This window comes from Microchirus variegatus, assembly GCF_963457635.1.
Source record: "Microchirus variegatus genome assembly, chromosome: 1".
NCBI classification, from domain to species: Eukaryota; Metazoa; Chordata; class Actinopteri; order Pleuronectiformes; family Soleidae; genus Microchirus; species Microchirus variegatus.
The window spans coordinates 15,151,567-15,175,275 of NC_139802.1; the positions used below are offsets into that span (position 1 = coordinate 15,151,567).

Sequence of the window (23,709 nt, forward strand, 5' to 3'; positions counted from 1 at the left end):
GAACCAACTGTTTTTTAATGGCCGCTAATGTTGTTTACTTTTTTCTTCTTTCCCTGATAATCAAGCTCAGTCTCAGTCAGTCCCTCTGCATGCTTTTGTTCTAATTCTGTTGTGTTGACTCACAGCTGTTGCATTTTCATGCTTACTGTAACTTACAGCTGTTCAATTTCACCACTGGAGGGAACTCTTCCACCTTTTCTTTCCCCATAAAGGAAGCTGCTATAATGTGACACTCCAGTGCTTAACTACCCTCTGTCAAATCCTTCCCTCAGACTAAGCCAGGGCTTTTAGTGTTATAGTGCTTAAATTTGAATCATGAGCTTGAGTGTTTTTATGTGATTTCATCCAAGCCCTTGCTGTTGGAGTATGTGAAAATGCCACCAGGACCCGCTAATGCTATTCTCAATCTGTGTGTCACAATCTTTTCCCTCCCCCCTCTTCTGTCTCCTTCTTCTCTTTCTGCTGCATTCCTGCTCTCATGGAATTGCAACAGGAGGACAAAGTGGTTAGCAAATCTTTTTTTTTTGTCTGCATTTCTCTACAGACCTAGTGTCTGTACACTAGCATTGCTCATGGAATGCTATGATGTACTGTGTGTATAGAAACACATACAGCAGCCAACAATACACAAATATCCTGGTCAAAATCGCCTGTGAGTTTTTTTCGTGCTACGTTGAAAAAAAAAAATACAGAAGTAAATAAATTAACAAATAAATAGGGAAAAGTAATTTTATTAGATTCAAAGAATGTTATTTTTCTGTGGCTTTAAAAGAAGATTAACAAAGATGAAGAAATAGCCTTGATAAAGGGGTTATTATGTAGGTCTGACCTTAACTTATATATGGCTGCATTCAACTGCACCATGAAGAGGAAAATTATAATGAAAGACAAGTTGCTGATTTGCTTGTACACCCTTTAATCTCTATATAGTTAGTCAAACAGTCTTCCCTTTAAACACATGAGTGGTACAGTGATGTGCCAGTAAAGCAAGTCATGTATAGCTACACTGGTTAAACAATGACCATGCTTCATACTGATGTGTTTTGGAGTTTATTTCTCTTACACCATTGACAACGTGAAAACTAAGTGTACATCTCTGTCAGTTCTCTTGTTTTATCGTAACGAAAATGTGATCAAATTAAAATGAAAACAACAACATGGATATATTGTCCGTCCAAGGCCCCATTAATATATGAAATAACAGTTACTGTGTGCAGAAAATAATTTCATGACGTAAACGTGGTGCTTTCGCTGCCACCATGATGCTGTAATAACCCACAATTGTTTAGGACATCATACACTCTTAGAAATAAGGGTTCCAAAAGGGTCCTTCTACGAGGGCTGAGGTTCTACGTGGAACCATTTGCTTCTGAGGGTTCTTGGTAACACTAATGGTTCCAGTAAGAACCATTATGATCCAGAGAACCCTTTAAAACCCCTTTCCTGAATAAAGGGTTTTAAAAGGGTTCTTTGGTGGAACCCTCCAAAAGGGTTCCAGGTGGAACCTTTTATAAAAAGGTTCTACCTGGAGCCAAAAAGGGTTCTCCTATGAGGACACGCCGAAGAACCTTATATGGTTCTACTTAGGACTTTTATTTCTAAGAGTGTAACACGATTTGACTTGATTGAAGTGCACAAACTGTGTTGGAACAGAAATAGATGTTATTCATGACATTTTATCAATATTTACCCCTTTTAATCATCAAATGTATCGTATTTAACCACCTTTTAACGTTGGATTTAACCATGAATTTGTTACAAACATATATGAAATGAACACTTAAAGTAAACCTCTCTCTTTAGACAGTTACAGTAAGTTTAACAAGGAGCTCAGACTTTGCTAAAAGAATTAATGAAATAACACACCCAATCCAAACTTTGCAAATAAAATGCCAACATACACGTATACAGTATGTACCAGTATAGATTACGTATATATATAGTATATAGAGAAAAGCTATACTGACTGACCTGACGTCTGTATTGAATCCCCTCCGGGGTGATCTATATCTGTGCGTCTAACTAATCAACTTTAGTGTCACAAAAACAGCTAGATGCACACACATACATCATAGGGGTCATATCATTGTCCGTGAACAACATAGATTTTCCATTGTGGCTTCAACTATAATCTGCTCATGTTTAGCTACTGGAGCAGTAACTGTACAGTCCAGAGCCCACACACACACACATAGGACAGAGATGCACACTATCACTTTTCCATCGAAAGCAACTGCCCAGTTGAAAACACTGGGAGAGACCTCTCTCTCTCTTCTGTTGCCCACTTGAGTTGTACAGGCAGGCTGCCATTGTCCCCCTGGTAGATAATAGCGAGGAGATCGGTTACCGTGTTCTACAGATGGTCTTGAGTAATAGCACTGGCAGCAGGCTGGCGATGGATGGTGATGGGGCACTGGCAAGAGAGGCCATGGGATGTGCCTCAGAGGTAATGCCCACTATTTACCTCGTGGTAGCCTTTCCTGCTGTCACTCACAGGGTCACCTGTGCACATAGTGTAGGCCACAGACTCTGATCGAGTGATGTCATGTCAGGACACTGTAGAGCTGTAGAATGAGGTAAAAATCTAAGTCATGACTTTTCATATACTGTAGATGTATCTTCGCCAGAGGGAGCAGTGGTTGGTTGGAGGAACAGAGAACCAGGGTGGAAATGAAGAGGTGAGACATATACAGTTCACAGTCTCAGGACTGACGGAGACTGTTAGGAGAAAACAGCGCTTAGTAGGGACCGGTGTCAGCAGGAATGTTTTAGGTGAGATGAGATGCACACAACACGCAAAATACCCCGTACACTAACTTGTAATTATACATTTATATGCATTATTTTGGTACTAGCCCTTTATCAGGCCAAAACAAAATAAAATATGAGATTCCTTTTTGTTGTTTATGCCCCTGTCCGATGCACCTGTCTCTTAAAATAGATCTACTAAGTTTAAGTTGTATACACCTGCAAGGATATCACATGCAGGTGCTCGTGTGAGCACCAGGGTATCACAATAAAAGATTAGATTACTGAGCATTGGGGACTTGGGTTGGTTGAACTCTATTTATAGGCAATTATTTTTCAATTCATTATGTACATTTCACATTAATACGTAACTGAAATGTTTAGCTGGACACAAAGAGATGGTACACGTACAGAAATGAGTCGGTCGTTTTTGGGCCATGACTGTTGTTTAGCCCACCATGAGTATTGTGATGAGTTTGTCCAACTGGTCACAATAACGGACACACAGCACTTTGGTTTCTCTGCCGCCAACGAAGGCACCACATTTTGAAACCCTGTGTCAGTGAAAGAGGTGGTGGTGGTGGTGAAATCTGCTCTTTTTCCATGCGTCTACTCTTTCCCTCTCTCACCACAGTGGCGAGAGAGATCTTGTTCTGTGAAACACCATTGAATATTTACACACGTCTCTCTGTGTCTGGCTATCAGGCCTGTGGTGCGCTGGAATATGATATAGAGAGACTGAGATTTCAAAAGCTAAGAAACACAAGCTTTGAAAGATGTAGGGCCCCCATCATGAGTGCCAGGTAGCTTAGCCTCTACTGTAGATACTGGAAGCGAAAGTGGCTTTTGGGGGCATGGGAAATATAAAATGCCTTTGATATAGATAAACTGTGTGTCACTGATGGGAAGTCTTTGGAGTCGCTGCTTCACATCGTTTCCTCTGATGTGGCTTCAAAAGGGGCCTGAGGAATCGACCGTCTCCGGGGAGGAAGTCATTTGTGATTAAAGCAACTCCTGAAGATGTTACGTGTTCTTCTCGGAACCCTCAGCATCTCTATTGTAAAACAGATGGGGGGGAGGGACAGCAGAGTTATGTATACAGCAGACATGTTATGTATTTCTTAGTTTATGTAAGTCGGGACAGTGTGACGGTGAGGAAGCATGCACCCTGAATCTGAGTCCACAACGTGGAACACAGCCAATACTGATTTTATTATTTACACCTGTGGGTTTTCTAGTGTGACTTGTCAAAAAGCCCCAAAATGTGATCTTAGTAAATGTAATGTATTCCCTAAAGGCACCACAGAAATCATTAGCATCATGACTGTACCTTATATTTGCTGCACATCTTGAATATTGAATATTGAGACATGTCTGGCTCCTCAAAATGAAATGGAAGTCATAAACAGACATCATTTCCACTGCGGAGCTTGAAAACGTGCAGCTCAGTCAACAGTCGACATTATTTTCGAGCTGTGGTTGAGATTTTTTTTAATGTTTGCCCCCCAAAAGATGCACAACTCTGCATTTATTTTCGAACTGGCTGTTCAAGGACTTTAAAAAAAGAAAAGAAAAAAAGTGCTATAATGACACTGTTACCTGTATTTCCCCTGATACAATATATACGAAAATGCTGCCCATTTATACTGATACAGGAAGATGGTGAGTGTAAGATGACCGATAATTTCTCCCTGTATGATTGATTGTAGTTTCTTAAAACTGCCTAAACATCATTATTATTAACACTGATGCTCCAGTAAAGGCAAATGGCAGCAGTGTTTTACTGTGGTTTTACATGCTTGCTTCATTAAACTGTGGTGTTAATGGGTACCATGATAAAAGGTGACGGGTTGCTTAGCAACACTATAAGAAGGTGGGCATCCATTTGAAGTTCAAAAAGTCACTAACAAATTATTATTTTTTTCATAGAAGAATGACAAATACATTTTAATCATGTGGCTGATCATTTAATCAATCTGCATATTCTGTGCAACTGCCCAAAATGTAAACATTTCTTTCCAGTTGTTATGTGGAGACACTCTATTCCCACACCATGTGGATGCAGCCTGCACACTCTCACACATTCACACTTTGTGACTCGTGGTCACATGATCTCATGCTCCTGCAGCACCATGAAGAGAAAAAAAATGCCTTTTATACCAAGATGTTTACAATGACAGCAGCAATTATTGTGTACTGTATGTTATTAAAGACCAGAGTTGGTGAGAAATAGATAATTTTATTAGGAATAATGTATGTCTATATAGTCATGACCTATATTAAGGGAAGCTGAGCTTGTATGATTGTCTGTTTTGTTTTTGGTTTGTCTTTATATAATATATATAATCATGGGTCATTGTTTTGTTGTGTGTGTTGAATAGATTAAAATGAAATCTCAAACAATTCTTAGAAAAAAAAAAGATCCTAAAAATAAAACAGTGGGAATAAAAAAATAAAGAAATATAGAAAAAGAACACAACAACAAAACACACTGACTGAACAGACAAAAACAAGTATCACACAATCAGACTTTTTATTATCAAACACGATAAAAGAACGATGATTCATTAATGACTGCACTGTCAGTGAGTGATCAGTGGTGAGTTAACATTCACTGAAGCTGTGATATAATCTACAATTAATCCGATAAGCAGATGTGGGATTTCTGAACAGCCAGAAAGATTAAATGTACCGAAAATGTAATTGTTCCAGAGGGAGCTTCATATATATATATATATGTATATATATATATATATGAAGCTCCCTCTGGAACAATTACATTATATATATATATATATATATATATATATATATATATATATATGTATATATATATGTATATATATATGTATATATATATATATATATATATATATATATATATACATATATATATATATATATATATATATATATATATATATATATATACATATATATATATATATATATATATATTTATATAAAATATATAAAGGCTCTTTTTGGAATATGCATCTGGAGACTGGTGGAGACAGTTAGATGACAAGGTGCGCTTCTCACAGAGGGAAAAAGAACCCGTGTCCGTTTTCCCTGCACAGTCGCGTTTCTCCATCTTGCCATTGGACGGCGCGTGGGGAGCGGAGCTGGGACGCGCCGCATGTGTAATGAGCCTCTCTATCAATTCCAGCACAGACCTGACTCTGTGCGTGTCACAGATGAACTAAAGGCAGGCGGCGGGTGCGTGGTGGCAAACGTGATTTCAACGCGCTACTGTTTGTCTCACATGTTTCTTCTCCTGCTTGTAGACCTTTACTGACATTGAGTCTGGATTGTGGTTGTGGATTTTTTTTTTTCTTCCTCCCCTCGGTTTCTTTCATATTGTAATAAATGTAGGTCTTCGGATTGTGTAATCGCTCTGTTTATAGAAGCGCTGGATTATATTGTTGGTGTTTGGATTGGACTGTGAGTGCCCGCTCGGTGTAACCTTCACGGTGTTTTCAGACGCCGCTGTCCGACACGCAGCCTTGTGTCTGGACACGGAGCTGTCCGCGGTGCTGAAGGTCGGAGCACTTCCTTCGTTCTCGGGAGCCGCAGACAGACGTCAGCGCGCCTTTTTAAGGGACTTATTAACGGCGATTTTTTTTTTTACCCGCACAGGGATTCTGTTTTCCACCAGAGACACCATGGGTAAGATAAGACGAACGAGCATGAGACTGTGAATGCATCGCGTGTTTTTTGTCACCCATTTCGGCAGGAATCTATATATAGACTGCTGCTGTCATTGTTTTCTCCAAAAAAAAATAAAAAAAAATATGATTATCGATTTTTTTTTTACTGACATGTATCATATCTGTCCCAAAAAAAATCATCTACAGTGATGTTGATGGGGAGGGGATTGTGATTCTGATAGACCATATTTTGAATATCTAGTCTCTCCCCACCCCTCTTCCTCTCTGTCCCTTAACTTCAAACAAGGACCATAAATATTTATTAAGTCTATTATTGTTATTACTGGCGCGCAAACTAAAATTAGAAGCTCATTAAAATGTAATTCACCACGTGCAGCCAGTGATTGAGCATGTGAATACAGGCCTCCCCTTTAATTCCCATTGGCCGCCTATAATGAATCACACCAAAAATGCAAAGTCTCACTTCATATACAGCTTTAATTGCTATTATTATTTGCGATGTTATAGAAGAGAATCTCAGCCTTGATATAAATGTACATTATTAAATGTCTGCTGTGCATTATCATTGCACACTGTGCAGCTGTGACATGGTGCTTTGCTCCAGATTGTATAATAAGTACCCTTGATCCCTGCATGTGTGCGGTAATCTGGACTCGGTCCAGACTAGGATGTTCAGAGGGACACTCCACTCTCCCGAACAATGAGTCTTTAATGAGTGGTCCAGTTCACCTCAGTTCAGGTAAAGGAGAGAAACACCGAGGCAATATGATACCTATGACATTTCATTTACCACCACATGAATATTGCAGCATGTGCCATCTCTCTCTGCTTCACTTCAGCTTTTTTGTTTGTTTGTTGCCTTTATTAGAATCACCGATTCAAGGCAGTACTGTGTGTGGGAAAAAAAAGACATGTCAAAGCATAGAGGTCATAGTTACGTTGGATGATGCCACCATGATGCTCACATCCATCGTTTAACTCTGACACAGTATTGATGAGCCAGTGACAGTTTCTACAAGGGCCCACTTGAAATGTACCAAGGGCCTCCTGTGACGTCATATAGCAGTAATGTGACATGTGCCACTATGAATGAATGAATGAATGAATGAATTAAGATGAGATGAATCAGTGCAAAAAAAAAAAAATGCCATTGATTTAATTTAATGTTAAAGTTTCCATTCGGACACAGACTGCGATGCGCCTTGAAAAGATAGTGCTGATTCACTCTGGAGCCTCTTGTGAAGTAACGCTGTAGTGCAGTTTAACGGCCACAAGAGAGAGCTCAGTGCTTTCTCTTCCCTGCAAATGCAGCCACTTTGTCTCCGAGTGTGTGTGTGTGTGACTTCTCCAGGAAACATTTTGAATGGAGCCGACCAAAAAAAAAAGGGGAGAACACATAATCTACATTACCGGAGAGTGCCTACTGTATTACATTTCTGATTGTGTTGAGTATATTACGCTGCACAGCACAGAACTATTCTCCTCAAAATGTAGATGACATTATCATTATGTGACAGGCGATATTGCCCACATCATTTTGCCACAGATGGATGTTCATTTACAGCCTTTGACGTAGTGCATGATTTGCTGTTTTTCTATTGCAAGCCCATGCAAACCTCTTGTTTTGTTTGTTTGTTGTAAGATCACATTTTTCTGGTATCAATGAAAACAACCTGTTCTAAAGAGAAAATATTTGACAGGAAATTATTTATTGATCCCATGGCACTGGGTGAGTGTTTCCCTTTATTCATTCACTGCCTCGGTAAACAGCCTATATAGCACTTTTAATAGCATATGTATCTTCCTGCTGTTTGCAGCGAGTGATAGAGAAGGTTTTTAGCTTTCTATTTTTAGCTGCAGGTTCAATGACTATGATAGGTGCGAACCGAGGAAAAAAAATGGCTCTGCCTCAGGCCCACAGCCCCTAAACTCATTTCCTGTGCTCAGCTGTGAGGAGTTAAACCAAAGGATATATGTGTGTGTGTGCCTTGAGAGTGTCAATGTGAACATACAACATGTTTTTACAGTTGCTTGACCTTTGTGTTGTTCATTGTGTGCATCTGTTGTAGGAATTTGGGTCACACACTCTTTGGACAGCGTTCATCGAGTCATACTAACGTAAATAAGTGTCATGAATGAGTTAGGTTTCTGTTACTGTCGCATTTTTCTTTCAACTGTGATAAAGCAATATCAGTGTTTTCCTTGAATTTAGGTTATTTCCGAAAGCGGAGACATTGGAGGAAACATCTTAGTTTGAAACAGCATAATGCAAAATCTAATCTAATTGCTACGTTGATCCATTCTTCATCCTTACCTTTAGCCCTTTTCCTCCTCATAACCTGAAATTCCTATTCCACATACCTTTCTGTCAGATAATAAACCTCTATAAACTCCTTGTGTGATGTAGACGTTTGGAACTGTCAGTCACTAAAGTGCTCTATTATCAATTAAAAAACAAGACTGTATTTATTATACATGTTTTGGAGGTAGTATAGAAGCATTGGCTCTGATATTTTCCTTACTTTTGCCTAATGTACTGCATAAATATCCCGTTTTAAAGTGCAAATCCAAACCCTGGTATTGATGCTTGAGGCTCAGTTCGCTTTACATTTACTGGACGTTAGTGTGTGCATGTTTTTTTTGCTATTAGAAACTAAGAAAATGTGGTTGATTATTATTGGCAGACCACAGAGTTGCGCGGCAACTGAGTGTATGTAAATTGCAGTTTGCTGGAGTCAAAATGTAGGTCACTAGCTGCAGTCGTCGCTGAAGAAACCCGAGTGTTTGCGGGAGAAGAGAACATTTCAGTTAGTTAACCATAGGTGACTCGTGATCTGACTTATGATTATGATCATGTTGTATGCTGTGTCTTCATCTTCATTGATTAGATTAGATTATAGGAATTGCTAGAAAAAAAACTCTCTAGCTGTCTAGTTGTCTCTAGCCACCACCACATGTGTACATAATGTGCAAAATCCAGGTACAGGAAGTGATGTGTGGTTATTAGCAGGAAAACTGGCCTTGGTGGCTCTAGGGTCTCGGCTGATGACTCATGGTTCACTGCAGAACTCTACTCGTGACCCCAGATAAAGAGGCAGTCATGGCCTCACTGGTTCCACTCCTCTGGGACACATAAAGCACAATTTGTAGCCTCCCTTGCTCCATTGTGTGTCAGCTCACTTACAGCCCATCTGTAACATTGATGGCTGGTCATAAATGCCTTGTATGTCAATATCACATCACACCAGTACACGGTGTGTGTGTGTGTGTGTGTGTGTGTGTGAGAAGCTTTTTTTGTTTGTTTTTTTGCTCTTTGTGTTTGAAATATTTGAGAATGTATAATTAATCCTGAGTCATTATCGCTATGCACAGGTGATCATTGCTGTTTATATCCTTTTTAAACACACATTGGAGCATTTATAATATAATTATTTATTTTCACATATAATAAAAAAAGACAGTTTACGTTCCATGAGAATATAAAGGAGAATTTCCTAAAATACCCACCAGGGGCTTGGAATTCAGCTTTCTTCTGTGAGCAATGCATATTACAGTAAATTCACAACCTATTCAAACCACACAGACAAACATAAAGTGATCATTGGAGAGCTCTCGTTTCAATGTTGTTACATTCCTTAGCGTTTTCCCACAGAATAACTAATTTAAATGTCTCTTTCCAAACATTTCTTGCCAAACGATCCAGTTTTCCATCTCTCTAGTCACTCATATGCACACAATAGGAGAACCAATGTTAGAATGTTGAATGCTATAATCCTATACCAACCACACAGTGCACTTGTAGTTTAAAAACCAAACGTGTAATAGAGAGGAGAATGAAATCCTTCCCAGATTTGTGTCCTGTTCTAACAAACTAATAAGTAAGTTACTAGGTCAGTGTCTCGATCTCTACCAGATTTACGGATGACTGAGCCAGACTGAACGGTGCGTTTGTGTGTCTGTTATTTCTAAAACTCGCTATCAGTCAAGTCTTTATGCGATTCAAGGGTCGAGACTTAAAAAACAAGGCAAGCTACACTTTGACTAACAGTGGGTGAGGCAGCATCCAGGGCCTCTGCTTGCACTAATAATGGTAATGCACTGACTCAGCACTGAAGCTGTAAAGGCAGGGAATGTGGTGTGGGGGTGGGGTTTTGCAGTAGCTCTTGGCTGCACGACTGGCCGTCTGACCTGTCAATCATTTGGCAAGTTCTACGTCCTCTCAGAAACACTTAGATATCATTTTAGGTTGCTCACGAGGCAGGTGTGGTCACCTGGAGTGTCACACAAGATGACTGGTGTGACACTCCAGGCTGAAGACCGAGAGTGTGTGTGTGTGTGTGTGTTTATGGCGATCAGGGCTCCAGTCTGCCCTACAATTTATGAGACCAATGTGGTGAGCTGGCTGCTGGAGCTGCAGTGTAGAGGAGATAAAGGCACAACATCACAGAGCAGTAAAAGCCTCAATCTCTCCAGCCCTCGTCGAGCTCAAATGTTGCTTTTCCTTTTCCAGTTATCTTACCAAAGTGCATTAACCCCAATTACATAACCTCTACTTACTGTACCGTCGTCAGGTGAATTGTCCAACCTCTGCAATCAGAGGAGTTATGTTGTGGCCTCTGTGTTGTTGCAGTGTACGAAAAAAAAGAAAGAAAATAGGTTAATAGTAATGTATGTGTTGTAATACAAAGGAAACATGATATGTGCAGGATGGGAACATTAGAATGTCTAATCTAAAATATAAAGAAAATCAACAAAAAGGAACTCACAGACGCAATAATTATACCTTCAACACTATTAAAGGCTGCTGCATGTGTGAAATACATCATTTGATCATCGTCGTCATCAATTTGAATTGTCTGTTTATGAATATTATAACTGTGGGGTGAAATGCAAAGCCCAATTTTGCTGATTTATTTTTCATTTAAAAACTTTTTTCAAACCATTTTTTTTTTTTCATCCTGGATGAAGATTTACCACCAGCAAATATGCCTCACAGTTATGTGAAAGGATTACATAACACACTAATCATGTCATTGCATCTCATTTTAGGCAACGTAAAAAAAACAAAAAACAACAGCTTTCAATGTTCAAGCATTAATTAACACTTGCTATTCTCTGAAACGCAGGTTATGTGGGTATGCAACTTGTGCCGAAAACAACAAGAAATCCTCACCAAGTCGGGGGCATGGTTCTACGGCTCGGGGCCTGGTCAGGTGCGGGGCGTGTTTGAGGGCGGGCCACAGGGGAAGAAGGCCAAACTGCAGGACCCTTCGCTGTACCCCTACCAGGGAGCCTCAGGGGACTTAACACCAGCGTCAGACAGAAGCAGACCTCGCGGCGGGCTCCTGCCTAGACAGGGGTCCCTCGACAACGGTTCAGGGCTGAGGTACTCGGGACCAGGTGACGGATCCATAGACAGGTGAGTACACCCACCTCATGCTCCATATGGGTTGTTCCTTCACGATGTACGACCTCATAATTCATCACACAATAAAAGAATGTGCATATGATGCCGTTTAACGCGGAACGCCATAAGAGTCTTTTAGAATTAGAACTGATCTATGACGCTGTAATCCAGAACAGTGATTCAGGCCCCGGCATAAAAGCAGTGTCTCCTCGCAAGACAGTCAAGGTCCCACATAAAACTGCTTGTACATGGAGCCCATGAGGCCTATAAAGGAGACAGAGACACAGATATTGTATCTGGCACTAACTCAGCAATTCTACAACAGTCATCCACCCACTCACTCTCTTTCTTTTCCACGCTCACTCACATACAATACAGCAGCACAACCAACACATATGAACACAGTCGGTTTTTGCGAGCCAAGCTCAGCTGGCTTGGCCCGGCTGCTAGAGAGTGTGCAAAATGATTCACACCATCTTCTCCTGTGAGGGGAAACCTGTTTTGTGTGTGTTAAACTTGAGTCACGGCTTTGTCATTAGGGACGATTGTAATCCAGTTTAGACACGCAGACAGCGAGCCTTAACAATGAAGCAAAAGCTAAGGACTAATTATGATTCAGCACATTGTGATCCGGAGAAATCTCTTAAATGCAGACGACAAAGACACGCTGTGCCTGGTTGCTTATTTCTTGATATTGATGTGAAAGTAAAGCAGTTACTTAAATGTCCACATGGGGGCTCCTTCCTCTTTTTCCTCCTTTAAAGAGAGCTTATAGTTGGAAAGTATGCACTATATAATGTATCTTTGCAGCAGAAACCCGGGCAGTAAGACTTTTCCTTCTATGCATGTTGGAGCTTTTATTGGAGAACAAACTCAGCTTGAATCCTGGATTCAAGGAGAAGGTAGTGCTGTGTATCTACTGTATATATACATGTATATCCAATGTTCCTCTTCAGTGCTGACCTCCCTTGTTGGATCACATTCCCCATTGTCTGATGCTGTTTTCACAGTGTGTTCGGGGACATAACTCATGAGCTGTTGTGTGTCCTCTCTCTGTGTCGTAGCAACTTCTTGTTGGAGACACCAATAGACATGGGAGAGTTCTTGGCAAAAACCAGTGTTTGCTTTAATCGCCTAATATTTTTGATCCAAATGGTTGTATCATGGCGGAGGTGCCGTCCATTAACCAGCACTGAGTGCGTGTGTTCATACGTGAGGGTTTTTTCACAGCGAAATTGTCGTGATAACGCATTCACAGAAGCGTTTTTTGGCTTTCGCACACACAGAGGACCATATGCCTCCACCATGTCCTATTCCTTGTGTCCTCTTCTGTAACACCAACTGTCCTCATGTCCTCCTTTACAACACCCATGAACCTTCTTTGAGGTCTTCCTCTTTTTTTTCCTCCTGCCCGGCAGCTCCATCTTCAACCTCCTTTGTCCACTATAACCACTATCCTCCTCTTCCTCCTCCTCCTCACTCAGCACGTGAATAAACCAACTCAACCTTGCCTCTCTTACACAAAAGCATTGCTATAATAACTCCAAAATAGACATAGTTTCCCCCCAAACAAGGTTAAACTGTGTCCTCCTTCCATACATTATACAAACCCCAGTGTAGCACAAGAAAGGGCACATTTGGAACAACACTGTGTAGTAAACGCTTCAGTGGCGTAAACCTGTAAAAACTCAAACAGGATATAGAGATTTTATTTCTTAGTTCGTCAGCTTCTCTTTAAACTGATTTTTTTAAGGTGCTTGAAATGATCCGACTGATTTTAAATCAGACCACTCCTTCCTTTTCTAGTTGTGGCCCTTACCCCACTGTACATTAATTGATTGCATGCCATATAAGAGATGGATATGGTAGGGGAGGGATTCTTGCTTTGGCATTGCCCACATTTGCAGTGACACAACAGGAAACTGGCTGCCTGAAAATGTGGGATAATGCTGATGATGGATCACAGCAAGTCCATAAATAGCACCCCACTGCATAAACACCAAAACTCACTTTCATTAATCTTAAAGAATGTTTAAATTAACTCCCGGATGTGTTCTGTTGAGGAGAGGAGGAGGAGGAGGAAAAAGCTGACAGTCCGTTTATAAGAAGAAATAACTCGGGAAGGTTTCTTATTTATCTTGGTCTCAGAGGTGTCACACAGATACACTGGGACAGCTGTAGTGTTGGGTTACGATTACAGTGGGATTGGATTAAATGCATTGGAGGAAAAAAAAAATTCCCCCCCCCCGCTGCACAGAATCTGCATTTTTAACACATTCAGCCAGGGAAGAGAAATGTTAGACCTGCCAAAAATGTTAGAGCAGAACACATTCAGCAGGACATCTGGCCCAGTCCAGCATTGACTCAGTTCATTTCATCATTGCCTCATTTTAACTCAAATTATTTTAACCACTTATTTAGATTTGAGAGGTTCCACACCTGAAATGATTGTACAACCTCTCAACCCTCTTTTGGAAACGTTGGGTAACAACATTAATGCTAAATCTTTGTTTTACTCCCCTGACATTTGTAGTTTTGTGCAGTGAAACGCTCGGTTTTAAAGCTATAGTTTGAGCTGCGCTCGTAACATCCCCACATCTCAGCGATAGTTTGTTTTCAAGAAAGACATGTTGGCATCAGGTGTGAATAATAGACTGAATGATGGCTGAATTGCATTCTGCTGCATCAGTTTCAGGGTCCCGGTGTCGTTCGTGCTGGCTCACTGGGACACTTGTATAGTAGAGAGCCATCGATAATGTTAAAATGCTTGTCGTACAATATTGTAGTCAGAATGACTGCTGCTAAAAGGGCCCTTTAATTTGCTGAGTAACATATCGTAGGTGATGTGGTGACACAACCTACTAATGTAATTCGGGAGATAAAATGTTTTACCTGCATTTGCTAAATGAAAAGTCATAAAGGTTTAGTGTGTATGGATTAGTGACATCTAGTGGTGAAGCTTCAGAGTGCAACAAACCGTGTTAAACCGTCCCTTTCCCGAGTTTGGCAGGGAGCTGTTGTGGCCTTTATAAACCAGTAAAGATATCTATTATAACTATCTCCACATTCCCACACTACTCTCTGAGGTTTCCACCTTCTTCTTCATGTGGGTGGAACCATTGTATAGTAAAGATTTTGGAACCGCACACAAAGAGCGTATTGGGTGCGCATGGACATCGCATGAATGATATGAACTTCTGCACAAACGGTAGGTGGAGGATAAGCCCCAGTCACCAAGCAGATACCCATCTCGACAACAGAAGAAGTAGTCGGCAAGGATCAGTCATCTGAGCCTCGACCTGGCGACCCACGAACCGGCTGACACCCCGACTCCCCATCCCCCTGCTTTTCAGCTGTGAACCAGACATGTCTGAGAGAGCTGTAGCATTGTTCGGAATGCGTCCTATTCCCTGCGTCCAGACTTGTACCGCCACCCGATGGACACTACAGGAAACTGACGTGCGTAGTATACCAGGGCCTTAAGCCTCCCCTTTAAACCTCAACATCTGTTCAGGCTGGTGAAACATAGCAGCACAAGATGGCAGCCTCTGTAAAGAATGGCCCCTGCCTAACATACACATAACGGCTTATATGAAAAAAAAACAACAACCAAATCCAGCTTAATTTTAACGCTGTTACATAAACATATTAATGGGTAGTGCATTCCATTTCTGTCAATAAACCCACCTACATTTTAAATACTGGACCTTTAATAACAGTTGAGCATTACAGTGCTAACATGATCACAATTCTACTACATTTTCATGTAAGCATTTAGCTACATAGAAGAAGTCTTGGAAAGAAATCCACGAGATAGGAACAGTGGACTTACCGAGGGTGAGAGTGCTGAGGTGGATCCAAGTGCAGAAGGGGAGTGGGGTAAGTGTTAGGACAGAAGGTGCTCTTAGAAGAGCTTGGTATTCAAGAACTTCTTGAATATAGACAGGGACAGGGTAGTAGGGTAAATAAAAGTGCTAAGTAGAACCATATAAGGTTCTTCGGCTTGTCCTCATTGGAGAACCCTTTTTGGTTACAGGTAGAACCTTTTTTTATAAAGGTTCCACCTGGAACCCTTTTGCAGGTTTCCACCAAGAACCCTTCTGAAACCCTTAATTCAGGAAAGGAGTTTTAAAGGGTTTTCTGGATCAAAATAGTTCTTACCTCAGCCCTTATTTCTAAGACAGTGCAGGTCACTTTAGGAAAACCTTCAGAAAAGTACAGCAGCGCTGTATGTTCTCCATGCAGACTCCTTAAGAATGTCTAAACAACACTCACCTCTCAGTATCAACAGATTTGAGGAACCGTCTTGCTCCTCTCTTGGTGCTTTTTCAGCTGATCACAGTGACACGTACACACGCGCTGACTGAATAAAATGGAAAACCCATTAATTAAATAAGTAAGTGGTCCTTGGGGGAACCCCCCCTCCCCCCCTCCCCCCACTCCCGTTTCTGTGTGCCCTTTCCTCACAGACAGACACACTCATCTTTTCAGATGTATTAGGACCGTCTTCCTTTATTACTGATGAGGAGCTGATGCTCTGAAGTCAGATATCGGATATAAGAGAGAGAGAGAGAGAGAGAGAGAGAGGGGAGGAAAAAAAAGGCCTGACGACAGCATCGCCTCTCTTCGCTTTATTGTATTGTGCTCTATCTGCTGCTGCGCGCGCTCCAAAGAGTGCATGATAGAAGATGGAGAGATATGGCACAGAGTGCGCACGATTGCATATCAGCCCCATTGTGTGTGTGTGTGTGTGTGTGCGCGCGGGCGTGTGCGTGTGTGTTAGAGTATGAGCCAGTGTGTTCTCTTCATAGGCGACTGGAAATATGAGTTGAGTGTGAGGCAGCAGCTGATTCGCCGGTAAGCGATGCTGCTTCTGCTGCTGCTGGTTGCCGTATAAGATGCTCCCTTTTCTCTCCTCTCGTCCCGGCGCTCCTCTGCTTCCTTCGGTGCACCGAGAGGAGATTTTTTCAACGGCGAGCAGAGGAAAAGCCACGTTACCGGCACTACCACTACCCTTTTCTCGCTTCACGTCCGAAGCAATATGACCACAGGATCCCGCTCGGAATGCGTCTCATCTAAGGACACTTTTCCCCAGGAGCGCCAGGAGAAACATGGAACTTGATCGGCGCCTTTTCTGCGTCTAAATGCGCCCAGGGAGTTTATAATAATAATACTATTAAAAAAACAACAAAAAAATACTAAGGAGGTGCAGCCTGTATGTGTGGAGGGGGGCGTCCGGGGAGAGCGCATGCAGGCTTCGGGATGTATTGTCGGTGAAAAAGGAGGAAGGGTGATCATTTACAGAGGATAAAAGCAAACCGAGGGGGAAAATGCAGTTTGAGACATTGCGTCAATTCTGTAGCTCGGTTTTATCACATTTCAACGGGGCTTTCTCGGCGCCTCAGAACATCTTGCAGACGGAGCTGTTCGAGCAGGCGTTGAGCAACATCGGGTGAGTGATTCCTCAAAAGAAACGCCTTGATTTATGAGGAAGGGCTTCCCCGTTTAGTATGTCAAACGAGTATTGGTAGGCTGTGTGTGTGTGTGTGTGTGTGTGTGTGTGTGTGTGTGTGTGTGCGCGCGGATGGAGGGGATGTTGCTTTTATCGATCGGAAGCAGACCTGCATAAAAACAACCCTACAGTACAGACTATTACTGCTGCTGCAGATATTTCCTGGCTGGATGATGATGGGGGCCGTGTCAGTGATGCTGATGCTGCCGATGCTGCCGCGGTTTGCTGCGTCCTGCGTGTGAATGTCTGTGTGAGGGAGGCAGGGAGCGGGGGTGTATGGTGAGGAGGGGGGGAGGGGGGGGGAAGGGGGGGCTTTATATGAACAGTTTAGGTGGAGTGTGACCATGCTGAGGTGTGACTGTGCTGTGAAGCCGTGTGTGTGTGTGTATGTGTGCGCAAATACGCGCGTGCGCGCACCGCTGCTGCAGCATGTGTGCTGTATCCTGCCTCTGCCACTGCTGCTGCTGCTGAGGCTGAGAGGAGAACAGGGTTAATGTGTGAAGCAGTGCCGGATCAGGCCTTTATGGGGCCCTTTAAGCAGAATTTTCCATCTGACTGTGGTCAATGTTTGATCATTCAGACACAGGAATTGGTTGAAGTCGTTTGTTTTCCAGCTGCTGACAAACGTAACGTTGGCTCATACCATTTTGTGTATGTCTGATACCTATTAGAACCTTCTATTCTTACAGATAACAATATCCAGTTCATAAGACTTCAAAACTCTCTGCTCCTGCTGACATTTGCATCTCTTACTCATGTCCTTTTCACATGACTGTGATGGTAGACATTCCTCTACAGTACATTGCCTATTATGGATCATATCAGATTTACTTTTTCTCATATCAGATCCAACCCCCCCCCCCCCCCCTCCATTATTGGACGATACAGATACCTCTTTTAAACAACTTTGCCATGAATAAGACATTGCATCAAAAACATGCAATATGGGGATTAGGTAAATTGGACACTCTAAATTGACCATAGGGGTTATTGTGAGAGTGGATGGTTGTTTGTCTATGCATGTGGCCCTGTGATGGACTGACGAGCTGTCCTATTTTGGCTGACATTGGCACAGTGACCCTCATGTGGAGGATAAAGCAGTAGAAGATGGATGGATGAAGACATTGCATGCATTTACCTCCAAATAATAACCAACCACTCAAAAACATAATGCTCCAACTGTGCGTGCAGAAGGCCCCACTCACATCCTTGCCACATAAGGGTAGTGGCAGGCATTTCACTTAACTGCATATTGCCCATGCTTAGTGAAGCATTTACATAATTTAAAGGGTTCATGTTATCATAATGGATTTCACTATTTCCGATATGTGTTCCAGTGATTCTGGACGATATCGAACCACTTGCATTGGGCTGAGTGTGTAAAAGAGTGCGGGTGCTGGAAATGCATGGAAATTATGCACATGCAACACACACACGCGCAACATATATACAGTTCCTGCATACACACAGCCAGGCTGTCTACACACTCAACAAAGTACAGTATGACATGAATTAGAACAGACATGAGTGATAAAATAGGGAAACGTGCACTACCAAGCCCACATTTCATAGAATTCAAATGAAAAGTGAAATTTCTAGAGGAATAATTAGTGAATGAAAAACAAAGTAGGGAAAGTGCTGCATTGGGCCTCAAAATGTCATCAAAGGTAAGAGCTCTTCGTCTAATCAAAAGTAACAGTAATGGACTGTCCTTTCAATCGTGAGAGGGAAAGTCCATAAAGTATAAGTAGCAGTCCAAAAGAAATGCAGCCGAGGCATTCTGATGCAGAGGAATATACATTTATTTTTTAACCAATTCATGAATACTTCTTTAGCTACGATGCTACAGCGACAAACAATGCTCCTGTATTTGCTGAAAAAGGCAATTTATGATTGTTCTGCTGAATCCTGTGCCAAACTATAACAGCGCGGCTGTTTCGACACATTTATGTGGACTGCAGAGGGGCTTCAAACTCGCAAAAACAGGCACACATTGCTCCAGCTGCGAGAACATACAGGCCGCTTTTCTTTTCCCGTTACAGCTACATGCGGCCTCTTTATCTCCACACCATGCACTGTGCGTCTCTTGGGGACTGCGAGTCTTTCCCTCTTGTCCCTTACCCTGCCGTCAGAAATAATTTACAGCATTGCTGGGCTCTCTGCCACCTCACATTACATGGTCAGAACACTCAGCCACTGCTCTGCGCCTGGGGACTGAGATCCAGCAATCATCACATCTGACTGATTAAACTGACCTTATTTTTCAACCGCTGGCCATTTTTTCACTCCAAGTAAAATCCTTGGTTTCAGGAAGAAACCAACGCGATTTGTGAATGGACGCTTAATGACTGGGTTAGGTTTTAGTACCATTTTTGGATCTCGCAGTCAGCATCAGCCTCTTGTTCCTGTGCCTGTAAGTAGCATCACGTAGCTAACAGGGCCGCACATTTAACACAGCTGCAAACTAGCATCAGTGGCTAGCCAGCTTGACTCACCATTTGATCAGGGCTGTGCCTCTCTTTCTCTCTTAATCTTCCTCTCTCTCTCTATCTGTCTCTTTGTGTTTCTCTCTGGCCCAGGACAGGTCTACTAATGGGCTGTATGCTTTTAGATTCATCTTCCATGTATTATGTATGTGTGCGTCAGCAGAGGTCCTAATGGGGTGTGGGGATCTGTTCTTAGAAGGCCTGAATGGTTTAGGATTGAGTGGTCACTACATTTAAACTGCAACCCTCCTCACTCCACCTATCACACCCCTGCTGCAGAACTTGCTTCCCTGTTTTTTTTTCCTGAAACCAAAGTGTGTCTGTTGTAGGTTGTAAGGGTTGTATTATGGTGTTATTGAGTTTGTGGTGTTGTGTCGTCTTATTTCACACTAGAGCGTTTTTGTAAAGCACATAACAGAGTTTATGTAAGTGGGGCGCGAATGGCTGCATCCGATGTCCCGCATATTATACGCAACGTATTGAAAACAGCGGCGTGTTTCAATCCCCAGCACAGTAAATAAATCCACATTGCTGCCGTTTAATGATTCCAAACAGGCAGGGCATTCTTGGGTGTGATTTGAGTGAGTCATCTTCATACTCAGCTGTTTACTTCATCCTATGGTCTCATACAGTATAGATATTGTCCTCCTGCAGTGACAGCACATTTGCAGCTGTGCACTTCTTCATTTTACAGCTTATTTGTGCGGTTCAGTTTGGACAGAAATGGAGGAAAAAAACCCCAGCTCACTTCGACACTGAAGGGTCCTGTGAAGTGTAACACCCCCCTGGTCCCCCCCCCCCTCCCACGCCCATTTGCCATCTCTTCACTTGTCCCCTTCCAACAATGTGGTTGCCATAGTGATAAGGTGGGATGTTTGATCAATAGAAATGATGATGTAGCTTTCCGGTCTGTTAATCCTGATGCTGGCCATGTTACAATTAAAGAGACAGGGCATGACATAGTAAAGGATGCTCTTTCTTTTGGATTTCTTTATTGTAGATTTTCATCTGATAAACCTACTCTTTTATGTGAGGGGAAATGATGCAATTAGTCTGCCTTGACCTGCCTTTAAGACTGCTCAAGACTGTTTTCAACATGGTAAATATGTCTAACACAGTTACTCTTCATCATCTGCTTTATCGGAAGACTTTACGCTCCAATATTTATTTCTTCATTGAATGTATTTGTGGGCTACCTTGTGTCACACTGGCATGATGTCGCACCATTTGCATGGTTGACACAGGTACAGCCACATGGCCTTCACACCCAATCATTTGCCATTGCGAATCATACTCGGGTGAGTTGAACTGCGCTGTACGCTTGGTGGAAACGCAGCATTAATGGAACCTGGATTTAATTCTTTAGGGAGCCCTGTGTAGAGTTGGTTTTCAGTTGCTTTTCTGCAGCAGCTTATTTGTTGTGATTAACCTTGACCAGAACGGTTCGAGATTGATCTACATGAGCAATGTTGGTCAGTAAATGGTATCATTTCATTATTCCCCTTACAAAGTCAGTATTACATAACAGACATGCAACTCAGTGAACCAAGGTACTGTAATGTTGAAAGAGTCAGTTAACTGGAACAGCAATGTTTCCTCTTTGGTAATACGTCATTGAAGGTAGTATTAGTAACTACTACACCAATGGCTACAGCTGATGATGCACTTATTGTCGCTGACATCTGTGTCTTTGTCTCTGTATAAGTATGTTGAGCAAATGAGGCTTCTCCTGTTTTGGTTGAGGTGTGTTTTGAACATAAATCAGCTCTGCACATTGAAGAAAACACAAAAACAGGTTTTAACCTTCACTGTTTAGTGTGTTCCTTTACATTAGACCATGAAATTGAATAAAAATTGCACTTAGTTTGACCCGATTCTCTTAGATCTGAAGTACAGGATGCACACTGTTTATATCTACTTTTGCAATGTCTTTAGTATTAATGAAGTGGGAAGGACCTCAGTGTAGAGACAAATCAAGTAAAGAAAGCATAATATAGTAGGATAGGAAGCACCAGGAGCAAATGCAGGAACACCCAGGCATTAGTCACCATGGTGACAAGGCTGTTGAGGAGGCAGATGTAGGGCCTGCAACTCGGCGCAACCTGCAACTGGAGCCCTAGATCCATGTTGATGTGACAGAATTGGGGGAAAATAGGAGGGAAATGTGTGGAAAGAAGTAGGAGGAATAAGGGAGAAGAGGATAAGACAGACTGCAGACCTAGAAAGAGGAGACAAGGACATTGATTCACAGCAGTTCCTCCCTTGGCTCTTCACAATCCCTGACACTTGTGTTCATTTGGGGGGGTGTGTCCACCTTGATATATCATTGACCACACTGTTAACATAACATTTACCTCTGCCCTGTTTTTACCCCTCTTTATTGCATGTATTTTGTGAAGATGCCTTGCTGAAGGGCTGTCCTCTTCAGCAAGCAGAGGGGGCTCCCCTATCCACATTTTTCCATCCAGTCTCAAGCCTCCAATAACCTCTTTTTCAGCTCCTTTAGAACTATAAAGTGCTGTCTTGAGGGTCTAGAGGTAGGTGTCAAACAGAGGTTTTAGTGTATCCTCAACAGTTTTTTTTTTCCTATTGCTTCAGCGTCCCGTCACACTTCACCCACGCTCAGCCCATCCTCAGGCCCATGGTGTTGTACCCGGGTGTTGCCAGCAGTCAGCAGCTGTAATTAAGCTGGCCCTTTATTGGTTTTGTCCTCACCAAGGGAGATGTATGTGCAGGAAGAAGGGAGACCCTGGTTTATTGCCTGGGCGTCAAAGAGGGGGGTTATTATGATTGCACACTGGAGAGAGAAAGGAAAGAAGTGGAAAGAGAGAGGGAGAGAGAGATAAGGTGGAGAGAGGTGGAATGATAGCGGCACAGAGGAAACTAGGATGAATAGTGCAAGGGAGACAGCAGTAGAAGCTGAATCGATATGGCAGACTCCTCTCTGCTCTCACCAAATCATATCTCTGCATCAGACAGAGAGTGAGACACACACTCACACTCACACACACACACAGCACAGAGAAGAGAGAGAGAGAGCTAGTATCTAGCAGTGTGTTCTGCTGTGTCGATGGATAAGGATCAGGCTGTGTCCCTGGCCACAGGCCTGCAACCACTACTACTAATGTTGCTGCCCATAGAGTAAGGAGGTGAAATTGCCTTTGCCAGCAGTATTTGGTTACAGGTTACATGGTACAGTCCCACAGCCAGAAGTACACGTGGGATCACCCAGTGTGCAGTACATTACGTATAGGTTGTAGCGGCCAGCCCTCTCTCAGCAGCAGTGAAACAGGATGAGGAAGGTACAGAGAGAGAGAGAGAGAGAGAGAGAGAGAGAGAGAGAGAGAGAGCCACAGAGCAACAAACGAAAGCCTCAGCTTGAGCAGAAACGCTGACATCTGGGCTCTTTTCATGCTCATGGAGCGAGACTGATTCCCTCAAAGGCCGAATAGGCATGTGTGTGCATGCATTTCTGTGTGTGACCTTCAACCTCGACTTGGTTGAGTTACAGTCGGCGCAACAAAAACTAAATTTCTCCTTGGCTTTAGAGGCCACTTCCAACTCTGCCCCAGGCCTTTAACGTCTTCCACCCCTCCCTCTCCCTCTGATGGACAAAGAGATTTGAGACTCGGCTTTTAACTCTGCATGCGATTGTGTCCGTTTCTTCGTGCACGTGTGCATGCGGCTGCGCTTGTATGTTCATGTGTTTCAAGCCCAGTTGCTGGGAGGTCTTTTTCTCCCCATTTCTCTCTTGCAAAGCATTTTTATCCCTGCTCCCAAACAGATGTCTGATGTCATCTTGTTTTTAAATAGCCAACAGAGACGAGAAACTGCATGCGGTGCACGGACCATGTTTTGCTTTCAACCATATGTCTTGATGTGTGA

The 23,709-nt window shown here is 42.4% G+C and overlaps 1 protein-coding gene across 7 annotated transcripts in view; it reads left to right on the top strand.

Moving 5' to 3' along the window:
* rims2a (regulating synaptic membrane exocytosis 2a) overlaps nt 1-23,709 on the top strand; it is a gene marked incomplete at both ends in the record, with an annotated part of 127,048 nt that overhangs the window by 23,035 nt on the left and 80,304 nt on the right. For all 7 annotated transcript variants that reach the window (XM_083897823.1, XM_083897825.1, XM_083897826.1 and 4 more), the window contains one exon: nt 11,546-11,838. In XM_083897823.1, coding sequence (XP_083753949.1) covers nt 11,546-11,838 — 293 coding nt within the window. The remainder of the gene's footprint in view (nt 1-11,545; nt 11,839-23,709) is intronic.